We start from the raw sequence: 19106 nt of genomic DNA on the forward strand, positions 1-19106 counted from the left end.
CAGGTTCCTTCCCATGATGGACTCTATAGACATCCACCTTCTCTGAGACTACCTTTTCTCATAGGTGGGTGGTGCTTTCCATTGCTTACCTCAATGTTTCCACCAACTCGAGCCAACAACGGAGGCAATGGTTTGTCCTTATCATTTCGCAGGCCCTTGCGGCTAGGCCGTCTGGGAGCTACAAGGAAAGAGGAGGAAGTATGGGGAAAGTGCATGGGTGAATAGTAATGGTAGGGGCATTAGTCATTCTTTATACCCTAGATCTCCAGGTGGGAAACGTTAACTCTCACCTTCTGAACGCTCATCAAAGTCCTCATCGCCTTCCTCTGAGGCCACTGAGTAGTCGGACTGATTGTCTGACTGGTCATCCTGCCAATCTGGAGGGAGAGAGGGCAGATGAGCGGGGCCCACGGCCCTAGGGGAGCGGCCCAAGGGCAGGGGATGGGGCCGGCCAGACACACCTCGATCCTCCTGGGAGCCATCGTTGTAGTTGACCTGCTTACGGATTCGCTTCCCTTTGCCTAGGTTTCGGGCCAGATCCTCCTGCTGCTGCTCATAATGGTGTCGCAGCAGCTTCTCCCAGTAGTCAGGATCCACACTTTCTTCCTGCTTGATGATCTCTCGTTCTACCTCTTCTTCCTCCTGAGACAGATGGAATCAAAACTCAGGAAGAGGTAGGGATAGTTATCATCACCATTCTACATCGGTTCTCAAAGTTCCTATGCCACCCTGACATTTAAAATATTTGCCCACAGATTAATTAGATAGTGCCATCTCTGGTTGGGCTTAAGTTTTCAAAGAAACTCAACTGACAAGACACACCACTTCTCATTCTACATGTTTACTAGGTAGATTAGTAGACAAGGACATAAATATAGTATAGAGTAGAGTATCAACAGAGTTAAGAAAGTTTATCTTTAACGTTAAACACAAAGACAAAGCAGGGTAAGAGTAGAAAAGGAGAAGTCAAACATTTAATGAAGCACAGTAGGTGGCAAGAATAGGTAGCAGCAGGGGCAGCTAGTTGGCACAGTGAATAGAGCACTGGCCCTGGACTGACAGGAAGATCAAATACAGTCTCAGACACTTGACACTTACTAGCTGTGTGACCTTGGGCAAGTCACAACCCCAATTGCCTTGCCCCTCCCAAAGGGAAAAAAAAAGGTAGCAGGAATTTCCACTAAAATTTGTAATACCTAAACTCCTTGAGGACAAGAACTATTTCATTTTGTCTCTGTATACCTACTGCCCTGCACAGAATAGGTTAATAAATGTTTAAAATGCCTTAATAAATGCTTGTTGAAATAAAAGGACCACAACTGTATTTAGACAGAACGTTGACATCTATTTGCATATGCTGTGTAAACCCCAAAATCTTTATTACAGTGTCCAAATGTTTGCTCCCCTACAAGCCATTTAAAAATTCATTATTTTTTTACACACTAATAGCCAGTGGTTCAGTGGTCCCTTCTCCCAGATTAACCAACAACAACCAAATGGTGTTTTTTACATATATATGTAACATGAAGTATCTAATAGGGCTTTTATGTCTCAGTCCCACAGTAACATGATCTTCAAGTACTTCCATAATGTATACTTCAACAAGAACACAGATCCAGTAACTGTGGATATTACCTTCAGCAGACTAGATTGCAAACCACTGATATTCTTCCATACTGTACACAACTTGTTCAAGACCTCCTATAAATCTTCCACAGGAGAAATCAAATCAATGAGCTGAAGTTCTTCTACCAAACTTCCTGATGTACATGAACACTACTAGAACTCAAAGGCTATCAGTTACACTTCATCATCACTACATGGCCCAGCTCCTTCCTAATTATACATGCTCTATGCCATTCTTCAGTGAGATGCTCCATGCAGACTACTTACATCCACCACTGCCCTACTAATGACCTAAAATTCTAATTCTTTGAGGCCTTTGATTTTCCATAACTGACAGCCATCATCACATATTGTTTTAAATAGAAACCTTTATTGCAAGAAGCCTAGAATCATTAAAAGCAATGCAAAATTTCTCAACCCAGCCTTCTCTTCTTCAACATTCAATTATTGACAAAGTTCATTGTTCACCCACAATATTTGTTTGTGTAACATGTATGTACCGATGGGGCAGTTCTATAGACTTTCCATCCGATTGCATACATCTAGACAATAGATTTCTTTTATCCACCTGGTTCCTCATATGGGTAGTTGGCCAAATTTGAGTTATTATGGCTGTCATTTAAGAGATTATGCAATGTTCCTGGGCAGAGTGCTCTAGGAACTTTGGGAAAATGTCAACATGTCTAAAGAATAACCCCTCTTCTATTTTGACTCCATTTTAGACATTGTCCATGATTATGGAAAACATTTAGCAAGTAGCTATCTTTTATATTTCAGTCCTACTTGTTGGTAATAAGTAGAAAATCAAATAAAGTTGTCATTACAGGTTTCAAGGGCTCTTATGTGATTTTAAAATTCATCAGCGATAGCCTTTGGGGGGAAAATCTTTACCTTAATATTTTACGCTATCAAATCTTTTTTTATAGTCATGAAATAAATATGTCAGGGCTCTTATACATTTCTACACTTTTCAAATGACTGGTTAACTATAAAGATATGGTCTGCTACAGAACATCATTTGGAAAACCTGATTGCTCCCTTTTATTTTTGTGAATGACTAGTCAAGGATGACCTACATAAGTTTATAAGCTATTTTCTAAAAATTTGCAGAGATGGGGAATAAGCATATAGATTGGTAGTACTTAATGCTTTCTTAATTGCATTTTTTCAGCAATAAGGTCCATGATTCACCTCTCCCCCCAAGAATCTGGTAAGGGGAAGGAAAAATTGTCAATGTACAGTCACACTAAGCTAAATACCACAGAGTAGCACAATGGAGGAAGAAAAAGAATAGCAGTAGAGATAACCCTAGAAATTCACAGAATATAAAACTCCAAAAAAGGAGCCTGTAATTAAAACACATGGCTTCAGATGTCTTTACAGAAATGTACCAGTACAAGTAACAAACAAGGTAAATCAGATATCCTATCAAAAAGAGGCTAATTTGACCTCATATCATAAGAGACTTGGTGAGATGAGATCCATAAATACAATATTCTGGAAGGATATTCCTGATTCAACACAAAATCCCATAATTTCAGGACCTCAGAATAACCCTCTAGTTTAATCCACACCTGGAAAAGAACCTTCATTACAACATCCCTCACAAACAGGCACCTAGCTTCCACAAGATGACTTCTGTGAGCAGGAATCCACTACTTCCCAAGACACTCCTATCCATCTTAACAGACATGTGACATAGTGGGAATGGAATAGTATCATATATTAAGATACAATCCTATAAAGAAAAACCAGGGCCAAGACACAGGAAAACATATTGTAGATAATATCTGGGTGAACAACAGAGAAGTCAAAGAATATGAACAAATAATTTTCAAAAGAAAAATGCAAACCACTACCAGTCATATAAGAAAACCATATAAGAGCAACTCAAGTTTTAAAAAACTTTTGAGAATTTCACCTCATATCCATCAAACTGGCAAAAATGATAAATGATGAACATAGTCAATGGTGAAGTCAGGCACACAAATAAACTGTTGACAGAAACATGAATTGGTACAACCATTCTGGAAAACAATTTATAATTATCCTGAAAGTCATTAAAATGTTTATAATTTTTGACCTAATAATGGCACTACTAGGCATATACCCCACAGAGATTAATGTCAGGAAAAAAGGACCATTGTATAGCAAAAAAATTCAACCCAGCATTCTTCGTGGTAGGAAAAGATGAGAAACAAAATGGATACCCATCAAGTGGGCAATGAAAGAATAAACCAATGTAATCATCCTTTTAGAAATGATAAATGAAGAATTCAGGGAAATAGGCTTATATGAAATGATATAAAGCAAAAAGAGCAGAAACAGAACATACACAATGACTACAATAATGTAAATTAAAACACTAGTATAGTTAAATTTGATTAAATGCAATGAGCACCACCAATTCCAGAGGACAGATAAAAAAACATCTGCAGATTGGAGGTAAGAATATATACTATGGCTATGGAATATGTTGACAGATGAAGTTGCTGTCAATTAGTTTTTGCTTAACTGTTTTTCTTTGTTTCAAGAGAGGTGTTTAAACAGGTAGCAGAAAATTATTGTGGTGTAAAAAACAAAAGAATTTCTTTGCCAAAAGTTCCCTTAACTAAGGAAACTGCACATCTAGACAAAGTATTCATTCATCATATATAGGTTAAGAGACTGTAATCTATGAATCTTTTACCTTGTTGGCTTTTTACTACTAGAACTGGATTTTTCCAATATTTTTTGCTGTCATCCCCAATGTCCACTTCTGCATTAACATCACCAAGTATCTACTAACCCTGAGAGAGGGAGGAAAAGGACCCGTATGTACAAAAATACTTCTAGCAGCTCTTTTTGTAATAGTAAAGAACTAGAAACTAAGGGGATGTTCTTTAAATGGGGGACAGCTGAAAAAATTGAATGTAATGAAATAATACTGTACCATAAGAATACATGAAAGGGACAGTTTTAGTGAAACCTATGATCTGTATGAAGTGATGCAGAGTGAAGCTATCAGAATCAGGAGAACAATTTATACAATAAACAAGAACACTGTAAAAACAAAACAATTTTTGAAAACCTTAAGAATTCTGAATACCTCAATGACCAACTGTTTTTCCAAAGGACTGATGATAAAATGTACCATGACCTCCTGATGGTCGTCTAATGAATTTGGGGTATAGGATGAGACATTTTTTTGGATATGGCCAATGTAGGGATTTATTTCATTTGACTATGCATATTTGTCACAAATTTTTATTCTGTTTTTCCAATGGAGGTAGGAGGAAGAGGAAATAGATGTTAGTTGAAAAAATAAAATAAAATTTGGTAACAATAAAAAAAAATCACTAAGTACATATGCATATTTTTCAAAGTACCAAATGGATAATAACAGAAGTGAAACTGTCATCAGAGTATACTAAAAATCACCTGTACAGAATGAGGTATTAGATAGAGTTCAAGTATAACCCAAGAGAATACCTGACTGGTCTAAGTGGCAAGGAGACTGTATTTGTCCAAACATCACTGTAATTTTTTCTGCCAGAGGCCAAGTAGTTAATAATATCTTAATTTGCCTTGATGATAATTTTATTCTTTAAAACTAAGGAAACCAACAAGGTTGAAAATTCTATTCTCACCAACAAGGAAGAACTTGCTTGGATAGAAATGATAGTGACCCAGAGAACAAATGATAAAAAATACTGTCCCTGCCTTTTACTAGATAGGGGACCAAATAATTGGAATGCTACATACACTATAAGACAAGGTACTTTTTGCTAATTGTTTTTCTTTGTTAAAAGGTAAGGGGGCAGCCTGGAAACAATTGTGTGTATATATTAAAAAAAACCCAACAGGCATACATACAGTATTTTTAGATGCAATATTTTTTTTAAAGTAATGATGGGAACTTTTGGGGAAAAAGACTATTCTACCTTAGAATGTGATAGAAGAGGAAAACCAGGAATAGTGTGACATGCACCCTAGAGTTTGAAAGAGAAGATTCCAAAAGCTTCAGGAGAAAGAATAATTTAGTAGATCATGGACTAAAAATTCTATGGGAAGAAAGGTCTTGTGTTTACCAAAATATTCAATGTAGCAATTCTTTGTAGCAGTAAATGACTAGAAAAAAAGTGGATACTTATCCACTTTCCAGTCTTCAGCCCAGGAAGGAGGGGAAAGCTCTATGGGGGGGGGGGGGGGGGGGGGGGGGGGAGAAAAACTTTCTAGAGACATAAAGAAATAAGACCTATGAAGAGAAAAATGGGGAGCTAAGGAGACCAATGAATGTGAGTGAACAGGGAACTCATCAACCATCTTAGATTTCTGAAGACACACAAAGATGTAAACAAGAGCAGGTAAAAGTGTGTGCACAAAAGTGGCACAGTCCTGTAAAAAAAAAAAGTGTCAGCAATATGAAGGCACAGAATGAGGCAAAGCTCTCAAGGAAAGCAAAGTGCAAAAAACAAAGGGTTTCTTTCTTTTAAGTATATTGGAAAGGAAAAATAATTATTGGAGCTGCTGCTCAGGGCGGATCAGACAATAACAGAAAACAGGACTAAGGCAGAATTGCTCTGTCTCTATTACACTTCTATTTTTCCCCCTGCCAAGGAGAATAATCACTGGAAAGCAAAGAACAGACCAAAAGTGGCTAATGGAGAAGGGATACCCAAGATAAATAAGGAGATAGAAAGACAACATCTTTGCCCTGATGAGTTCAATTCTCAGGATACAATGTATTTCACAGCACTGAAAAGAACTGAGGAATGTTATTGCTGAATCACTGTTGACGTTCTTTGAAAGATCAAAGAACAGGAGAGAGGTACTACACCACTGATTTTCAAAAAGAGAAAGAAGCCTGCAAGCTACAGGTCAGTGGGCTTAACTTTAATTTCTGGAAAAATTCTAGAACATACTGTGAAAAAGATGGTGAGAACATCTAGAAAAGAAAGCAGCAAGCACAAAGACTGGACTGACTTCGTCAAGAACAAGTCATGCCAGACTAGTCATGTTTCCCTTTGTGACATGGTGCTAACCTGGTAATTAAAGCATGTTACAAAATTTCACATTGTATTCTTGTGGGGGGAAAATGGGGAGATTTGGTATAAACAATAGTAAATTAAAGTAGATTCATAACTGGTTGAATGACCAAACCCCAAAAGTAGTCATTAATGGTATGTCAGCTGGGAGAGCAATATCTAGTAGAATGACTCCAGAAGTTATGTTTAAACTTGTGTAGTTCAACATTTTAAAATAAACAAAGGTATAGGTGACATGCGCTTATCAAATCCGCAGATAACACAAAGTTGAGAACAGCTAACATACCAAGGGCAACAGTCAAGATTCAAAAAGATCTTGGATAAGCTACAACAGTGGGCTGAAAAATAAGATGATTATAGGGATAAACAAAAGGGTTAACACGGGTTCAAAAAATCAACTTTGTAAGTACAACATGGTAAATTCATGCTTAGGCAGCAGTTCATCTGAAAAAGACTAGGGCCCTTCATGGACATGGGAGGTTCACAGGTATTACACTGCACACATTTTTAGACTTTCTCAATATTTCTATCATTCATTCTGATTTTTTTTTCCTCTTTTAAAAATACCATTCACTTTATGGTATGGCTCTCTTGAGAGGAGAAGAAGCACTGAGATGATGTAAGTATCAAAAAAGAACAAAAATAATAGAGGTGGCTTAATGAACAGAAACTTGGTATATATCAACAATGTGCTACTGCAGTCAAGAAAATTAACTGTAGCTAACATGCTGCATCAAGAGAAGTATAGTATCAAGTATAGTATCAGTGATAGTCTCACCATTTTCTACCCTATTCAAACTGTTATCTGGAATATTATGTTCATTTCTCACTGTGCTACATTTTATAAAGAACACTAGTAAACTGGAAAGTATTGTGTAAGAAGGCAACCAGAATGGTAACTAAGGGCCTCAAGAAAACGCCACATAGAATCACAGATGTAGCACTAGAAGGGATTTTAGACAAATATAACCCTCTCATAGATGAGAAAATCAGAAGGTTAAAGTGACTTACTTTCCCAGAATTACACAGTATATGAAGCAGGATTTGAACTCAGGTCTTCCTGATTCCAAATCCAGCATTCTAATCTGCTATGCCATGCTACTTCTCTATGTGAACAACAATATTTACCCTTTAGAAAAGACCTAAGAACATGACGGCTATTTAATTCAAATATAAACTTATCTGCTCGACCTTAGAACAAAGATATAGATGGAAGATACAGGAAGGAAGAAGTAAAGAAAAACGACAATTTGAACTATCCCAGAATATATATAAATATGTCCTCTGTCCAAAGGCATTATGTTCCCTATTATTGAAGATCTTCAACCAAAGGTGGTCACTTGTTGGGCATACTGTAGAGAAGATTCTTGTTCAGCTATGGAGCAGACTAATAATTTACCAAGTTCTTCCTAACTCAGGTTCTGTATCCTTCTTTCACATATCTTGGGAATTAATCTCTTAAGACCTTAAAAAACTGTGCCTCCTGGGTCTCTTCCAAACACTTTTCCTGTCTTTATGTTACTGTCATTGTTATTTCCTCCTATTACACATCAGAAACTGTGGGGTTAGAATCCAAATGTCATGCTCCACTGGTTGTAGAAAAGTTTGTTACAGAATTCTGACAAATCTTTTCGGTTTTTTTCTCTTTCTCTCCTTAGAGTTTCATTCTTAAATGTACTCACAATGGTGTGGCTATGTCTCTTGCAAAATTCTGTATCGTTTTTCTTCTCACTGTTTTATAAGGCAATATTGCCCATAAGCTTCCATTAATCTCCTCATTTGTACTTTATAAACATTTTTATACTAAACTAGTGGTGCATTTAGTTGTCAACCATCACTTTCTGTTTGGCAAACTAATCAAGTCTTTGCTACCTAAGGCAGAGATTCTTCTGGTATCCTCAGGAAATACTGAAAAGTTTGAAGAATCAGTGTCTATTCTTTTATCCTTACCCTTATTCCACATCAAGAGCAGTTTTAAATAAGTCAGATTGGAAGGGACTCAAATGTATACCACATATTCTCATTTAGAATTGATTTTTACACTTCTTATAACAACATACTTCTTTCGACTGTGTTCAGGCAGCTTTGATACATTGGTAACCAGTTCCTTCCTATCAGTACACATAATAAATTTTATTTTTTGGTGATGTCACTTGGCCCCAGCCATATTGAGCACATAAAGATTCTCTATAGTTGAGGACAGATAATATTCGTGACACAGATCCATGAGATTTTTGCACAAACTTTTATCTTTTTTTGGTTCTTACTCTTTAAACATATTGTCAACATATTTTTTGCCTATCTCCCCATAGTACCAATTTGCTCCATCCTCCACCACTATGCAACTGTCACTGTACAAGCAGGATGACAACCAGACCTGAGGTTCACTTTGTATTTTTCCCATGGCCAAAGAATTCATCAAAAAGTGTCTCACCTCCTGGCAATGAGCTTCTGCAAATGGAAGCCAGCCCTGAAAAGACATGACTATGCTTCATGTCTCTCTAATATGGTAGAACCTCACAATGTTTATTTCCTCTGGCTTAACATTTGAAAACCTCCACACTACACTATGATAAGGCAATGGAGAAGGCTATCAGTGAGTATCCTTCAGGAACAAATAGATTAAAAAGAAAACAGAGGAGATAAAGAATTAAGACGGGCAAGAGCCATCAAAAGCCTGCTGCTGGGACAAAGGTCAGTCTAGACAACCTGAATTTAAGAATAGAGAAATATACACCTGGAGAATGTATTCTTCCAATTCTAAATACCACCCTACTTCTACTTGCTGGTGCCAGATTTCGCCATTGTCACTTACCCCCATTTCTTCTTCCCGCACCACATACTGGGCCACTTTGAAGGAGCTCAGGTATTCATTCATGCCTTGAAGTTCTGTATCTTCCGTTTCATCCTGATTTCGATCCAGTAGTCGCTCTATGGCCTTGTCATCATAGTGGATAACACTACTGTCTTCTCCTTCCTTGTTGTCTCCTCCTATGAGAAAACGGTATCCCACATGGAGCAGCACCAGGAGATATTTGGTAGAATAGAATGAGTCAAAGAATTTAAGTAATTTTCCCCTGGAAGATCTATCACTCCAAATCCCACAAATACTCAACACTATATACCAAGCTTAAAGATTCAACTAAATCCTTACCTCCATCAGTGGCTTCATCCTTGAATAGTTCCTCAGTACCAAACTTGAGGATATCATCAAGCTCCTGCTTGGACATGGAGCCAGTCTTAGAGCCTAGGCCAGGCCTTACTACAAGATGCGTAAGCATCATCTTCTTCTTTGCCACCTGTGTGATGCGCTCCTCTACTGAAGCACGGGTCACAAAACGGTAGATCATCACTTTTTTATTCTGACCAATTCGATGGGCTCTGCTAAAAGCCTACAGGATGGTAGGAACAGAGGCAAAATTTGAGTATCTATCACCTTGTTTCCCTCATGCACTGACTCTTGCCTCTGGACTTCTCTCCACATCAAACTACCAATGCCTATATTAATCTTCCCAACCTAGATGCTAGAATAAGACGGAACTGAAGCATTGTTCCCTGAAAGCATGACCATTATGCCCAAGCTCTTATTCACAACAAATTAAAAGCTATGAAAAAACTTCTGTTTTAATTTAGGCATCTACTCATAAAAGGTAGGGGAATGCTTTACGTAAACAAATAGTATCAATGCTCAGTGACTCATCACTTTGAGTTTGATCCTGTTCACCTGGATGTCATTATGGGGGTTCCAGTCAGAGTCATAGATGATAACAGTATCTGCAGTAGCCAGATTAATTCCCAGGCCCCCAGCTCGAGTAGAAAGAAGAAAGCAAAACTGCTGAGCACCAGGTGCTGGAAAGAAAGAGAATAAAAATGCTATTTTAGGTATCCTGCTGAAATAATAAGACACCAGAGGTAAGCTCCGTAATTTCCTTCCCTACTCAAACTGAGGTGTGGAAAAAAGGAAGTGAGTAGCTACTAAAAACCAAGTCTGACGGTGTTTTGATGTGCCCCCTTTCTCCCGATACTTCCATACATGTATCCCACCCTCTTACCATTAAAGCGATCAATGGCCTCCTGACGCATGTTCCCAGTAATCCCCCCATCAATTCGCTCGTACTTGTAACCTTCATGTTCCAAAAAGTCCTCCAACAGGTCCAACATCTTAGTCATCTAAGAAGAGAATTTATTTGATATATGAGTCGAGTTCTCTTCCCACTAAGAACCATCTCTTCCTCTATCTCTCCTATACTCCAACCCAACACACTCAATACCTGTGAGAAAATGAGCACACGGTGGCCACCCTCTTTGAGGTTCTTGAGCATTTTTTGCAACAAAAGTAGCTTCCCTGATGCTCGAATTAGGGCACTGCCATCATACATCCCATTGGGCATCTTTGGTGCTTCCTAGAATAAAAGACAGGGAAGAAAAATAATAAAATGGGAGACAAGGAAGCAGTTCAGATGACATTAAAAGAAAGAGATTTCAGGACATACCATTGCAGCCACAGGGAAGAGATAAGGGTGATTACAGCACTTTTTAAGATCCATCACCACATTAAGTAGGGAAACCTGATTGCCGCCACCCCGAGCATTGAGTGCTTCAAAGTTTCGAGTTAGAATGTACTTGTAATATTTCCTGCAGACAGAACACAAAGTTTTACTACCAAACTTCAAGACAATCCTAAGGTCTAGGTATCTTGCCTTCTTTTTTGAGGAACTCATAGAGAAATTTTTAAAAATCCTAAGCTTAGGGTCTAAAAATAATTAGGTTGAACCCAAAAGACCATAAGGTGACTTGCAAATAGTTAGAACTTGACTGAAACTGGAAAAAGCATTTTATGACATTGGTACTACTGACGGCATCTTCAGGCCCCACTTGTTCCCTACCACCAGAAGCCCCAGAACTGAAATGCTCTCAGAATGGAGAGAAGTGTAAGCAGATTTTTCAAGATATTTTTAGTGGACTTAGTGTTTCTCCTATCCCTCTGGGGAACATTCCTCCAACTCACTTCTGCATAGGGCTCAGTTCCACACGCACAATCAGCTCCGTCTTGGAGGGCATGTTCTTGAAGACATCAGCTTTAAGCCGCCGAAGCATATGAGGACCCAACATGTCATGCAATTTCTTGATCTGGTCCTCCTTGGCAATGTCAGCAAACTCCTCTAGGAAGCCCTCTAGGTTGCTTTATCAAGAAAAAAAGAAAGAAGTTTATCAAAGAATGGTGGGGAAAAAGAAGAAGTATGTAATAAACAGGAAAACAACGGGGAGGGAGTAGAGTGGATATGAAAAATAATGTGCTGTAATGAAAGAATACTTACTGGAATCTTTCTGGAGTGAGGAAATTAAGCAAGTGGAAGAGCTCCTCTAAGTTATTCTGCAGAGGAGTCCCTGTTAGCAGTAACTTGTGCTGGAGGGAGTAGCCATTGAGGACCCTGAAAAACTAGTAGGGCAGGGAAGAAAGGTAAGAGGGAAAGGAAAACAGATCACTTCATGTCACCTACTGGCCCCAACATGACTCCAGAAAAATCTCAAACTGGCCCTTCATATTCCCCATCTTCAATAAATCAAGAGTGTCTAACAAACGAGGCCAAAGACTGTTTACCTTAGACTGATTGTTCTTAAGCCTATGAGCTTCATCCACGATCAGGCAGGCCCAATCAATGGAGCCCAAAATGGCCATGTCAATGGTGATCAGTTCATAGGAAGTCAGTAACACATGAAACTTCACAGATGCTTCTTTCTGCAAAAGAAGGGGGCCCAATCACTGATGCTTAGCCCTACTACTGTGAACAGCATCTTCCAGATACCAGGGCATCCCTTTTTCTTCATCCCAAGGTAATATGCTTGGCCAGAAAGGGTTAATCCTCCCTCTTGATAGTCTCCCTCTGAGATACCTTCATTCTTGAAGCCTTCTTGCCACCACGGATAGCATTGTCTTCAAAAGAGAACTCATTTTCCCGGATGATGGCACGACTATCCTTGTCCCCCACATAAGTTACCACATACATGTCTGGAGCCCACATCTCAAACTCTCGCTCCCAGTTGATGATTGTAGAAAGTGGGGCACTCACTAGGAAAGGGCCTTTTGAATGACCCTGGAAGTGGGAGAGGGAGGAGAGAAAAGTTTAGGTCCTTTTACCGCCCATGTCTATAAACCACTCTATACACTACAACTTCCCAACCCCTCCCCTGCCAAAAGAATAAAAGACATCAGTATCAGTCTTCAACCTTCTCCCCTCCTAAACTGTTTTGACCCTCCTTCAAAACTTCGTTGTTCCCTCTTTCATGGAGCCTTCTCAGACTAATCCCTCCCACAGGTCTGATCAAATTGTCACACCTGCCCTGAATATACATTCATACAGCTGTCTGTCTGGTATTAGTTACATCGTGGCGTAATCTTCTTTTTCTGTCTTATCTTCCCCACAATACCAAGAACAGGAATTAGTCTCCCCTCTTACATCACCACTAAGTAAAAGGCTCTGCAGTAAATGAATATAGTTTTGAGAGATAGAAAAGTTAATAGTAGTGTTCTTTCTCACCTCCTTGTACAAAGAATAGAGAAAGACAGCTGTCTGAACAGTCTTGCCCAAGCCCATTTCATCTGCCAAGATAGTGTCAGTGCCCTGGGCCCAGGAGAAGCGCAACCAATTCAATCCCTCCATCTGATAGGGATGTAAAGTCCCACCAGTGGCATCTAAGTACTCGGGCTGCCGCTCATACTTCACTGTTGGCTAAAAGAAAAAATAGTGGCAAGTCAGAAACTGGCAGGTGATGGGCTTATGAAGACAATGATGATTTTGTAATACCATGTGTCTTTTCCAGCCTACTTACATATCAACATGAAAGCCTATGCAAAAGATCCTTGGAGGTCATTACTTCCCCTCTGCCCTTGTCCTAACCTCTTCCTCTTGGTAGAAGGATAACTAACCCACCAAACAAATTTTAGTTTTGATATTAAAAAATTTTCAGGAAAACATACTCTAGTATCCCTCAGTAATTTTGCAATCCCTAAAGTCATAGAATTCTCCAAACTAAGTAAACTTATTTATACCACATTCCTTCCTAAGGTTCATTTTGACAACTTTTCTTGTCTATTCTCCAAAACAGGACAACCAGAGAAGAAAAGATCCTTGAGATGAAGATCAGGAGTGCTGAGATATAGCCGCAACTCAACAAAGTACATCTAAATATGGGCTAATGGTGTTATTAATGTATGTAAAAGTACTCTGTGAATCTTTTCATTTGAATTTCATTCATTATTGTCATAACCACTGCACGAGGTGGATAACTATAGGTATTAATAATCCCATTTTACAGATGATAAAAAAAGAGCTGGGAGATTTAAATGATTTTCCCAATCTCACAGCTAAATGTCAAAGGGTAGATTCAAACCCAAGTCTCTCCTGACCTGCAGCACTCTTTCCATTACATGATGTTACTTTTCTCCAAGATTATTTTCATGACCTTAAACAAACCTTCTATTCCCCCTTCCAACCCCCCCTTTCCACCTCTATGCTTTAATTTCCCAGCTGGCTAGAATAAGAGGAAATAAAGCCCTCCCTCTGATTTAGAGGTATGATGAAAGGAGGAAAAGAAGACTTACTAAAACAATTGAGACCTGAAACAGGTCATTATTTATATAGCACTGCCATCAAATGAAGCATGGTCTGGATGGAGACAAGATCCAACCTCCCACCTAAATAAGTCATTTCCTCTTCTCTGTCACAACTCACATCAACTGTAGGGGTTTCAGGGGGCCTCTCCAATTTCCTCAGCTTAACTTTCTTGAGCTTTTTACCAGGTCGTCCTTCTTCACCCCGCATTAGCTCCCTAAAGAAGAAAGAGCATTAGATGACTGCCCCTTCCAATGTCCCTTCTCTCCCACTGTGCAGCCACTCAAATACTCACCTATGGTTCCAGTAACTCTGCTTGAACAGATCATAGTCTTGCACCTCTACATCCTCACTCTCCCAAGATGCCTGATCGTAGGGCAGGTCCCTCCATTTAATCAAATAGTGGACATGACCCTTCTTATCCACACTGTGGCACCAAAGACAAAAAAAAAGAATTGTCAGAGTAAGTAACTCCATTCTCTTCAGGTTCTTGAGGTAGACAGACCTGAACAGAACATACTGCAAACTAGGAAATCAAACTCTTCACCTCCAAGGTCACAAGCTCTTGTCTTCAGATCAAGGGCAACACCTCTACCCCACCCCCCCACTCCCTTACCTCTCCTAACAGCTCAAACACCAAGATTCCTTTAATATTAATTGCACACCTATTCTGTACAAGACACTGACAGACTTTTTACTTGCTCAGTCTCAGCAACAGAAAAAAGTAAGTCCTAATTCTCTTTCACAGAGATCTTATGCTCCTACTCCTGCCAATCCTAGTGACCCCATTAAGGCCACCCTTAACAACCTATGACAACCACAAGCTTTACTGGTACCTGTGGTTGAGGATTCGGTGAATCATCATCCACTCAGGCTTAATGCCATAGCGGTAGAAGCGTTCCTCCATTTCTGCAAACTTAGGGTCTTTGTTCTTTCGCTTACGACTTTTTTCTTCCTCCCCACCAAAATCTCCAGATGGTGGTTCATCCATATCATTCTTGCGCTGGTAGTTGCGAAACATCACTTGGCAGTGAAGCTCCAACTTGGGATCAGAAAAAAAAAAGCAGTTAACAAATGGGATGTTGTCCTTTATCTAGAAATATTATCTTGTCCCTTATCTCCTTGTACTTCATCTCACACATCCAGCCACACTCTCATGAGGGCTTACCTGTAGTTCTGACACCCAAGAACAATGCCAATACGACATGCCTTGCCACTTTACAAAGAACTGCCGCTCAGGTCGCCCTTCCAAAGGCTTGGGGGAAGGAGTATTGGGGTCAGCATCGGGAGGTCGGGGCACTGGTGTAGGGGATGGTGGCTGCCCCCATTTCCAGATCAAGATCTTCTGAACTTTGCCTTTCAGTGAAGGACACTAAGGAAAGATAATAAACACAAAAGCACAAGCTCTGAAGAAAAGGCCTAACACACCCTATATGTCAGCACAGTCAGAGCTTTATAGGGACAGAAGGAGGAAAAATCTTTTCCATTTCTTATCCTTATCTAGCACCTTTTCCACATCTAATCTCTTTTTACCATCCAAATGCCTAGTTCTCAAAAAATGATACAGGACAATTAAAGCCTGGTAAATCAATAGACTTGCAGGCTTGGATTTTCCTTACAGAAAATCATAGAGTATTAAGTAGCTCCAATAAACCAGTGTGAACTGATAGGGTCCCTGAGACAGGGTATTGAGGCAGAGACAGGAACAGAGTGCTCTGGGCCAAGATGACCCTACTTCAGTACCCTCTGGACAGCTGGCAAAACATTAACTGTCCTGCCCTACACCATTGCAGCATGTTCTCATAGCAGACAACTTCCAGAATCACCAGAAGCCTAGGGTTTTCTAAAAGCAAGGTAGACAGAAACCCTTCAGAGTCAAAGAAGTCATTTCCCTAGTTCCCAACCAATCCCTTGCCTTCTCTACTGTCACAGTGCTTGTGGTATTACATAATAACAACAATGGTATAAGTTGTGAATTCTACTTCCCCCGTACACCTTCAAGTCAGGCACTCACTGTGCAACGAGGACAAAGCCATTCGCCATTGGGGATCTCTGGGAGTGGGGGATTCAGGCAGTGGATATGGTAGGAGGAGGGGCAGGTGTCACAGCAGAGCAGTTCCCCACCATCCTTGCAGACACGGCAGAACTCCATGTGATGATCATCCTCCTCCTCAGGGTCACCACCAACTTCTTCTAGGATTTCTTCACCCTCAGAGTTGTCCTCCTTTGCCTCCCACTGGATACCCTCCTTTTCCTGCAGTAAGAGATCACAGCTAGGTTCCACCCCCCATAGGTCGACCTACCTTTTCCCTAAATCTCATAAACTGTAATCCCACACAATACAACGTGCCCCCCACTCCCACCTATTCCCACCCTCCCCACCCCCCAACCTCACCCCACTCCCTACTCCCTTCAAAGGGGCCCATATTTGACAAGTACTCACACAGTGTGGACAACTCCATTTGCCCTCCGGGGCCTTCTCCATATCAGGATCCAGGCAGACCATGTGGTAAGCACGGGGACAGGTATCACACAGGATGATCTCGCCTCCTTGCTGGCACACTTCACAGTAGTCCTGGTGGTCTGTCTCATAACCATCCACAGCAGTCACCTCCTCCTCGCCTAGGCAAGGAAGAGGGGAAGCCCAGTAAGTAGCACAACCCGCCACCCATTATGATACCACCCCCATGTCTCAGGCCTATTTTTAGGGGATTTGAGCCCTCACCAATAACCATACAAAGACATAAGAGAAACACACCTTTCTTTTTCTTTTTGGTAGCTCTGAGCTTCTTGCGACTGCGGCTGCTCCGACTAGTTGAACCATCTGACACGGAGTAACTATTGATACTAGCATCATCAAAGTCAGATTCCACATCCAGGTCATCATCTTCACTCTGGCAAGATGAAAGGGATCAGAGATAGAAATCCTAGCCAAGGGGAAGATATATATGGTGAGGAAAGTACCATTCTTCCCCTTCAGGGAGAATGTTAGGATACTAGAAAAGAGGACTAGATGCCTACTATAACAACTCTACCCACAACCTCCCACACTTATATCCCCTGCTGTGTCCTGTCCCAGGCTACATTCTCTTTAGGTGACCCAGCACATGTAGATTCTCACCGAAGACCTCTTGCGCTTAGAGCCAAAGCCTCCCAGTTTGATTTTCAGGGGTGCCACCTTCTTCGGTTTAGGCTTCTTAGCATCAGGCACGCGGGGACTAGCTTTAGGCTTCCGTCGGGCATTGGGACCTAAAAGAAAGGAAAGTTAAATGCAAACACCAACTCTCCAAGGGCTCCAAAAGCTTGCCTTATTGACCTTATTCCCTCATTCACCTTTAATCTCTTCCTATTCTGACTCTATTCCTGTTATCTACAAATTTGTCAGGTTTACCACATCCTTTAAAAAAAAAAAACCACACACACTTCACTTAACCCTATCCTGTCGTACCCCATCAAGCTACTAATCATCCCTTTCTTCCCTTTCACTGCCAAACTTTTAGGAAAGAAATCATCTATGCTCACTCACTGCCTCTGCTTCCTTACCACCCACTGACAATTCTCTAACTCTTCCCCCATCTGGGTTTTGACCCACTAACTCTTAACTTTTTCTCTACAAAGTTGCCAACCATTTAACTGCTAAATTCAATGGCATTTTCCATCCTTTTTGACCTCTCTACAGTTTTTTGTCACTGCTGACCCCACTCTCCCCTCCCATCACCCTATGTACCTGGATACTCTTTCTTCCCTTGGATTTCATAACACTGCTCTCTCCTGATTTTTCCTATCTACTTCATCAATCTTTCTCAGGATTCTTTACTAGACCACCTTTCATCTCCTAACTTCATAAAGTGGATGTCCCCCAAGACTCTGTCCTTAGCCCTTTTCTCTTTGCACCTTCTTTCTTGATCATTTCATCTGCTCCCATGAGTTCTATTATATGTATAAAGATGACTCACAAATCTATATATCCACTCAACTTTTTCCTAAGTTCTCAGTCTAGCATCATCAGTTTGTCTGCTAGACATCTCCATGTGGAAATTCCATCAGCATTTAAAAAAAAAGCAAGTCTAAAATAAGAGTTTATGATCTTCTCCCCACTCAAAAACCCCAGTTCTATACTTCCCTATTTATCCTAGAAACCTAGAAGTTATCCTTACCTCTTCTATTTTCTCCTCCCAAATCTAATCAATGATGACCTACGGATTCTGTTTCTACAACACTTCCACTTAAGATATTCTATCAGCACCTCAGACTCAACTTGTCCAATGAATTACCCAGTCCTATCAATTCATCCATTCTCTTCTGTCCAGTCACAGAGCAACCACTCTAGTTTCAGCCATCAAAATCTCACCCAGGCTATCCTAATATACTGCTGTGACTACTTCCAAACCTTCCCCTTTCCAGCACTGTTGCCCACAGTTGACAAATTAATATTCCTGTAACACATTTGATCATATGCCCCACTCCCTTTACTACTCAAAATCCTTACTGTTTTTAGGACCTCCTTAGCCTGGCAATAGGGCCCACCATTATCTGACTCCAGTCTTATCAAATTACTCCCTTTCACACTTTATGCTCTAGCCCAATTTGATTAAACTGCTTCCCAAACTCAATATCCCTTATTCCTGAAATGCTATCTTTTCATCCCTACTTCTTAGAATCCTGATCTCCCTTTAAGGATCAGTTTAGCTGGCCCTTCTTCTTTGAAGTCTTTCCTGATACTCCCAAATGTCAGTGCACCTTCCTTCCTCATACTGCCATACAGAACATATCTTCCCTTACTTACTCCCTCCCCATGAGAATATAAGCTCCATCAATATCATTTTGCATTTGTCTTTGT

At 40.2% G+C, this 19106-nt stretch overlaps 2 protein-coding genes and 1 long non-coding RNA gene across 7 annotated transcripts in view; 1 reads left to right on the top strand and 2 right to left on the bottom strand.

Moving 5' to 3' along the window:
• Window positions 1-19106, bottom strand: part of NOP2 (NOP2 nucleolar protein) — a 122416-nt gene that overhangs the window by 20896 nt on the left and 82414 nt on the right. The gene's annotated exons all lie outside the window — the stretch shown is intronic.
• CHD4 (chromodomain helicase DNA binding protein 4) overlaps window positions 1-19106 on the bottom strand; it is a 109882-nt gene that overhangs the window by 8364 nt on the left and 82412 nt on the right. For 2 of the 3 annotated variants that reach the window (XM_072653734.1, XM_072653735.1), the window contains 22 exons: window positions 17388-17515; window positions 17025-17160; window positions 16710-16888; window positions 16281-16520; window positions 15435-15638; window positions 15103-15308; window positions 14562-14693; window positions 14387-14483; window positions 13193-13384; window positions 12548-12748; window positions 12256-12393; window positions 11972-12093; window positions 11662-11835; window positions 11147-11288; window positions 10925-11056; window positions 10706-10823; window positions 10378-10502; window positions 9808-10045; window positions 9469-9644; window positions 462-642; window positions 291-377; window positions 90-178 (listed from right to left, as the gene is read on the bottom strand). In XM_072653734.1, coding sequence (XP_072509835.1) covers window positions 90-178; window positions 291-377; window positions 462-642; window positions 9469-9644; window positions 9808-10045; window positions 10378-10502; window positions 10706-10823; window positions 10925-11056; window positions 11147-11288; window positions 11662-11835; window positions 11972-12093; window positions 12256-12393; window positions 12548-12748; window positions 13193-13384; window positions 14387-14483; window positions 14562-14693; window positions 15103-15308; window positions 15435-15638; window positions 16281-16520; window positions 16710-16888; window positions 17025-17160; window positions 17388-17515 — 3437 coding nt within the window. Of the gene's footprint in view, window positions 1-89; window positions 179-290; window positions 643-9468; window positions 9645-9807; window positions 10046-10377; window positions 10503-10705; window positions 10824-10924; window positions 11057-11146; window positions 11289-11661; window positions 11836-11971; window positions 12094-12255; window positions 12394-12547; window positions 12749-13192; window positions 13385-14386; window positions 14484-14561; window positions 14694-15102; window positions 15309-15434; window positions 15639-16280; window positions 16521-16709; window positions 16889-17024; window positions 17161-17387; window positions 17516-19106 lie in introns of all 3 variants that reach the window. The other variant, XM_072653733.1, reaches the window with a different exon arrangement.
• On the top strand, window positions 586-13894 carry LOC140533703 (uncharacterized). Its single transcript, XR_011977031.1, has 3 exons — window positions 586-674; window positions 6362-7272; window positions 13761-13894. It is a non-coding gene; the product is annotated as an uncharacterized lncRNA (long non-coding RNA).

Source organism: Notamacropus eugenii, chromosome 3 (genome assembly GCF_028372415.1).
Source record: "Notamacropus eugenii isolate mMacEug1 chromosome 3, mMacEug1.pri_v2, whole genome shotgun sequence".
Classification (NCBI taxonomy): domain Eukaryota; kingdom Metazoa; phylum Chordata; class Mammalia; order Diprotodontia; family Macropodidae; genus Notamacropus; species Notamacropus eugenii.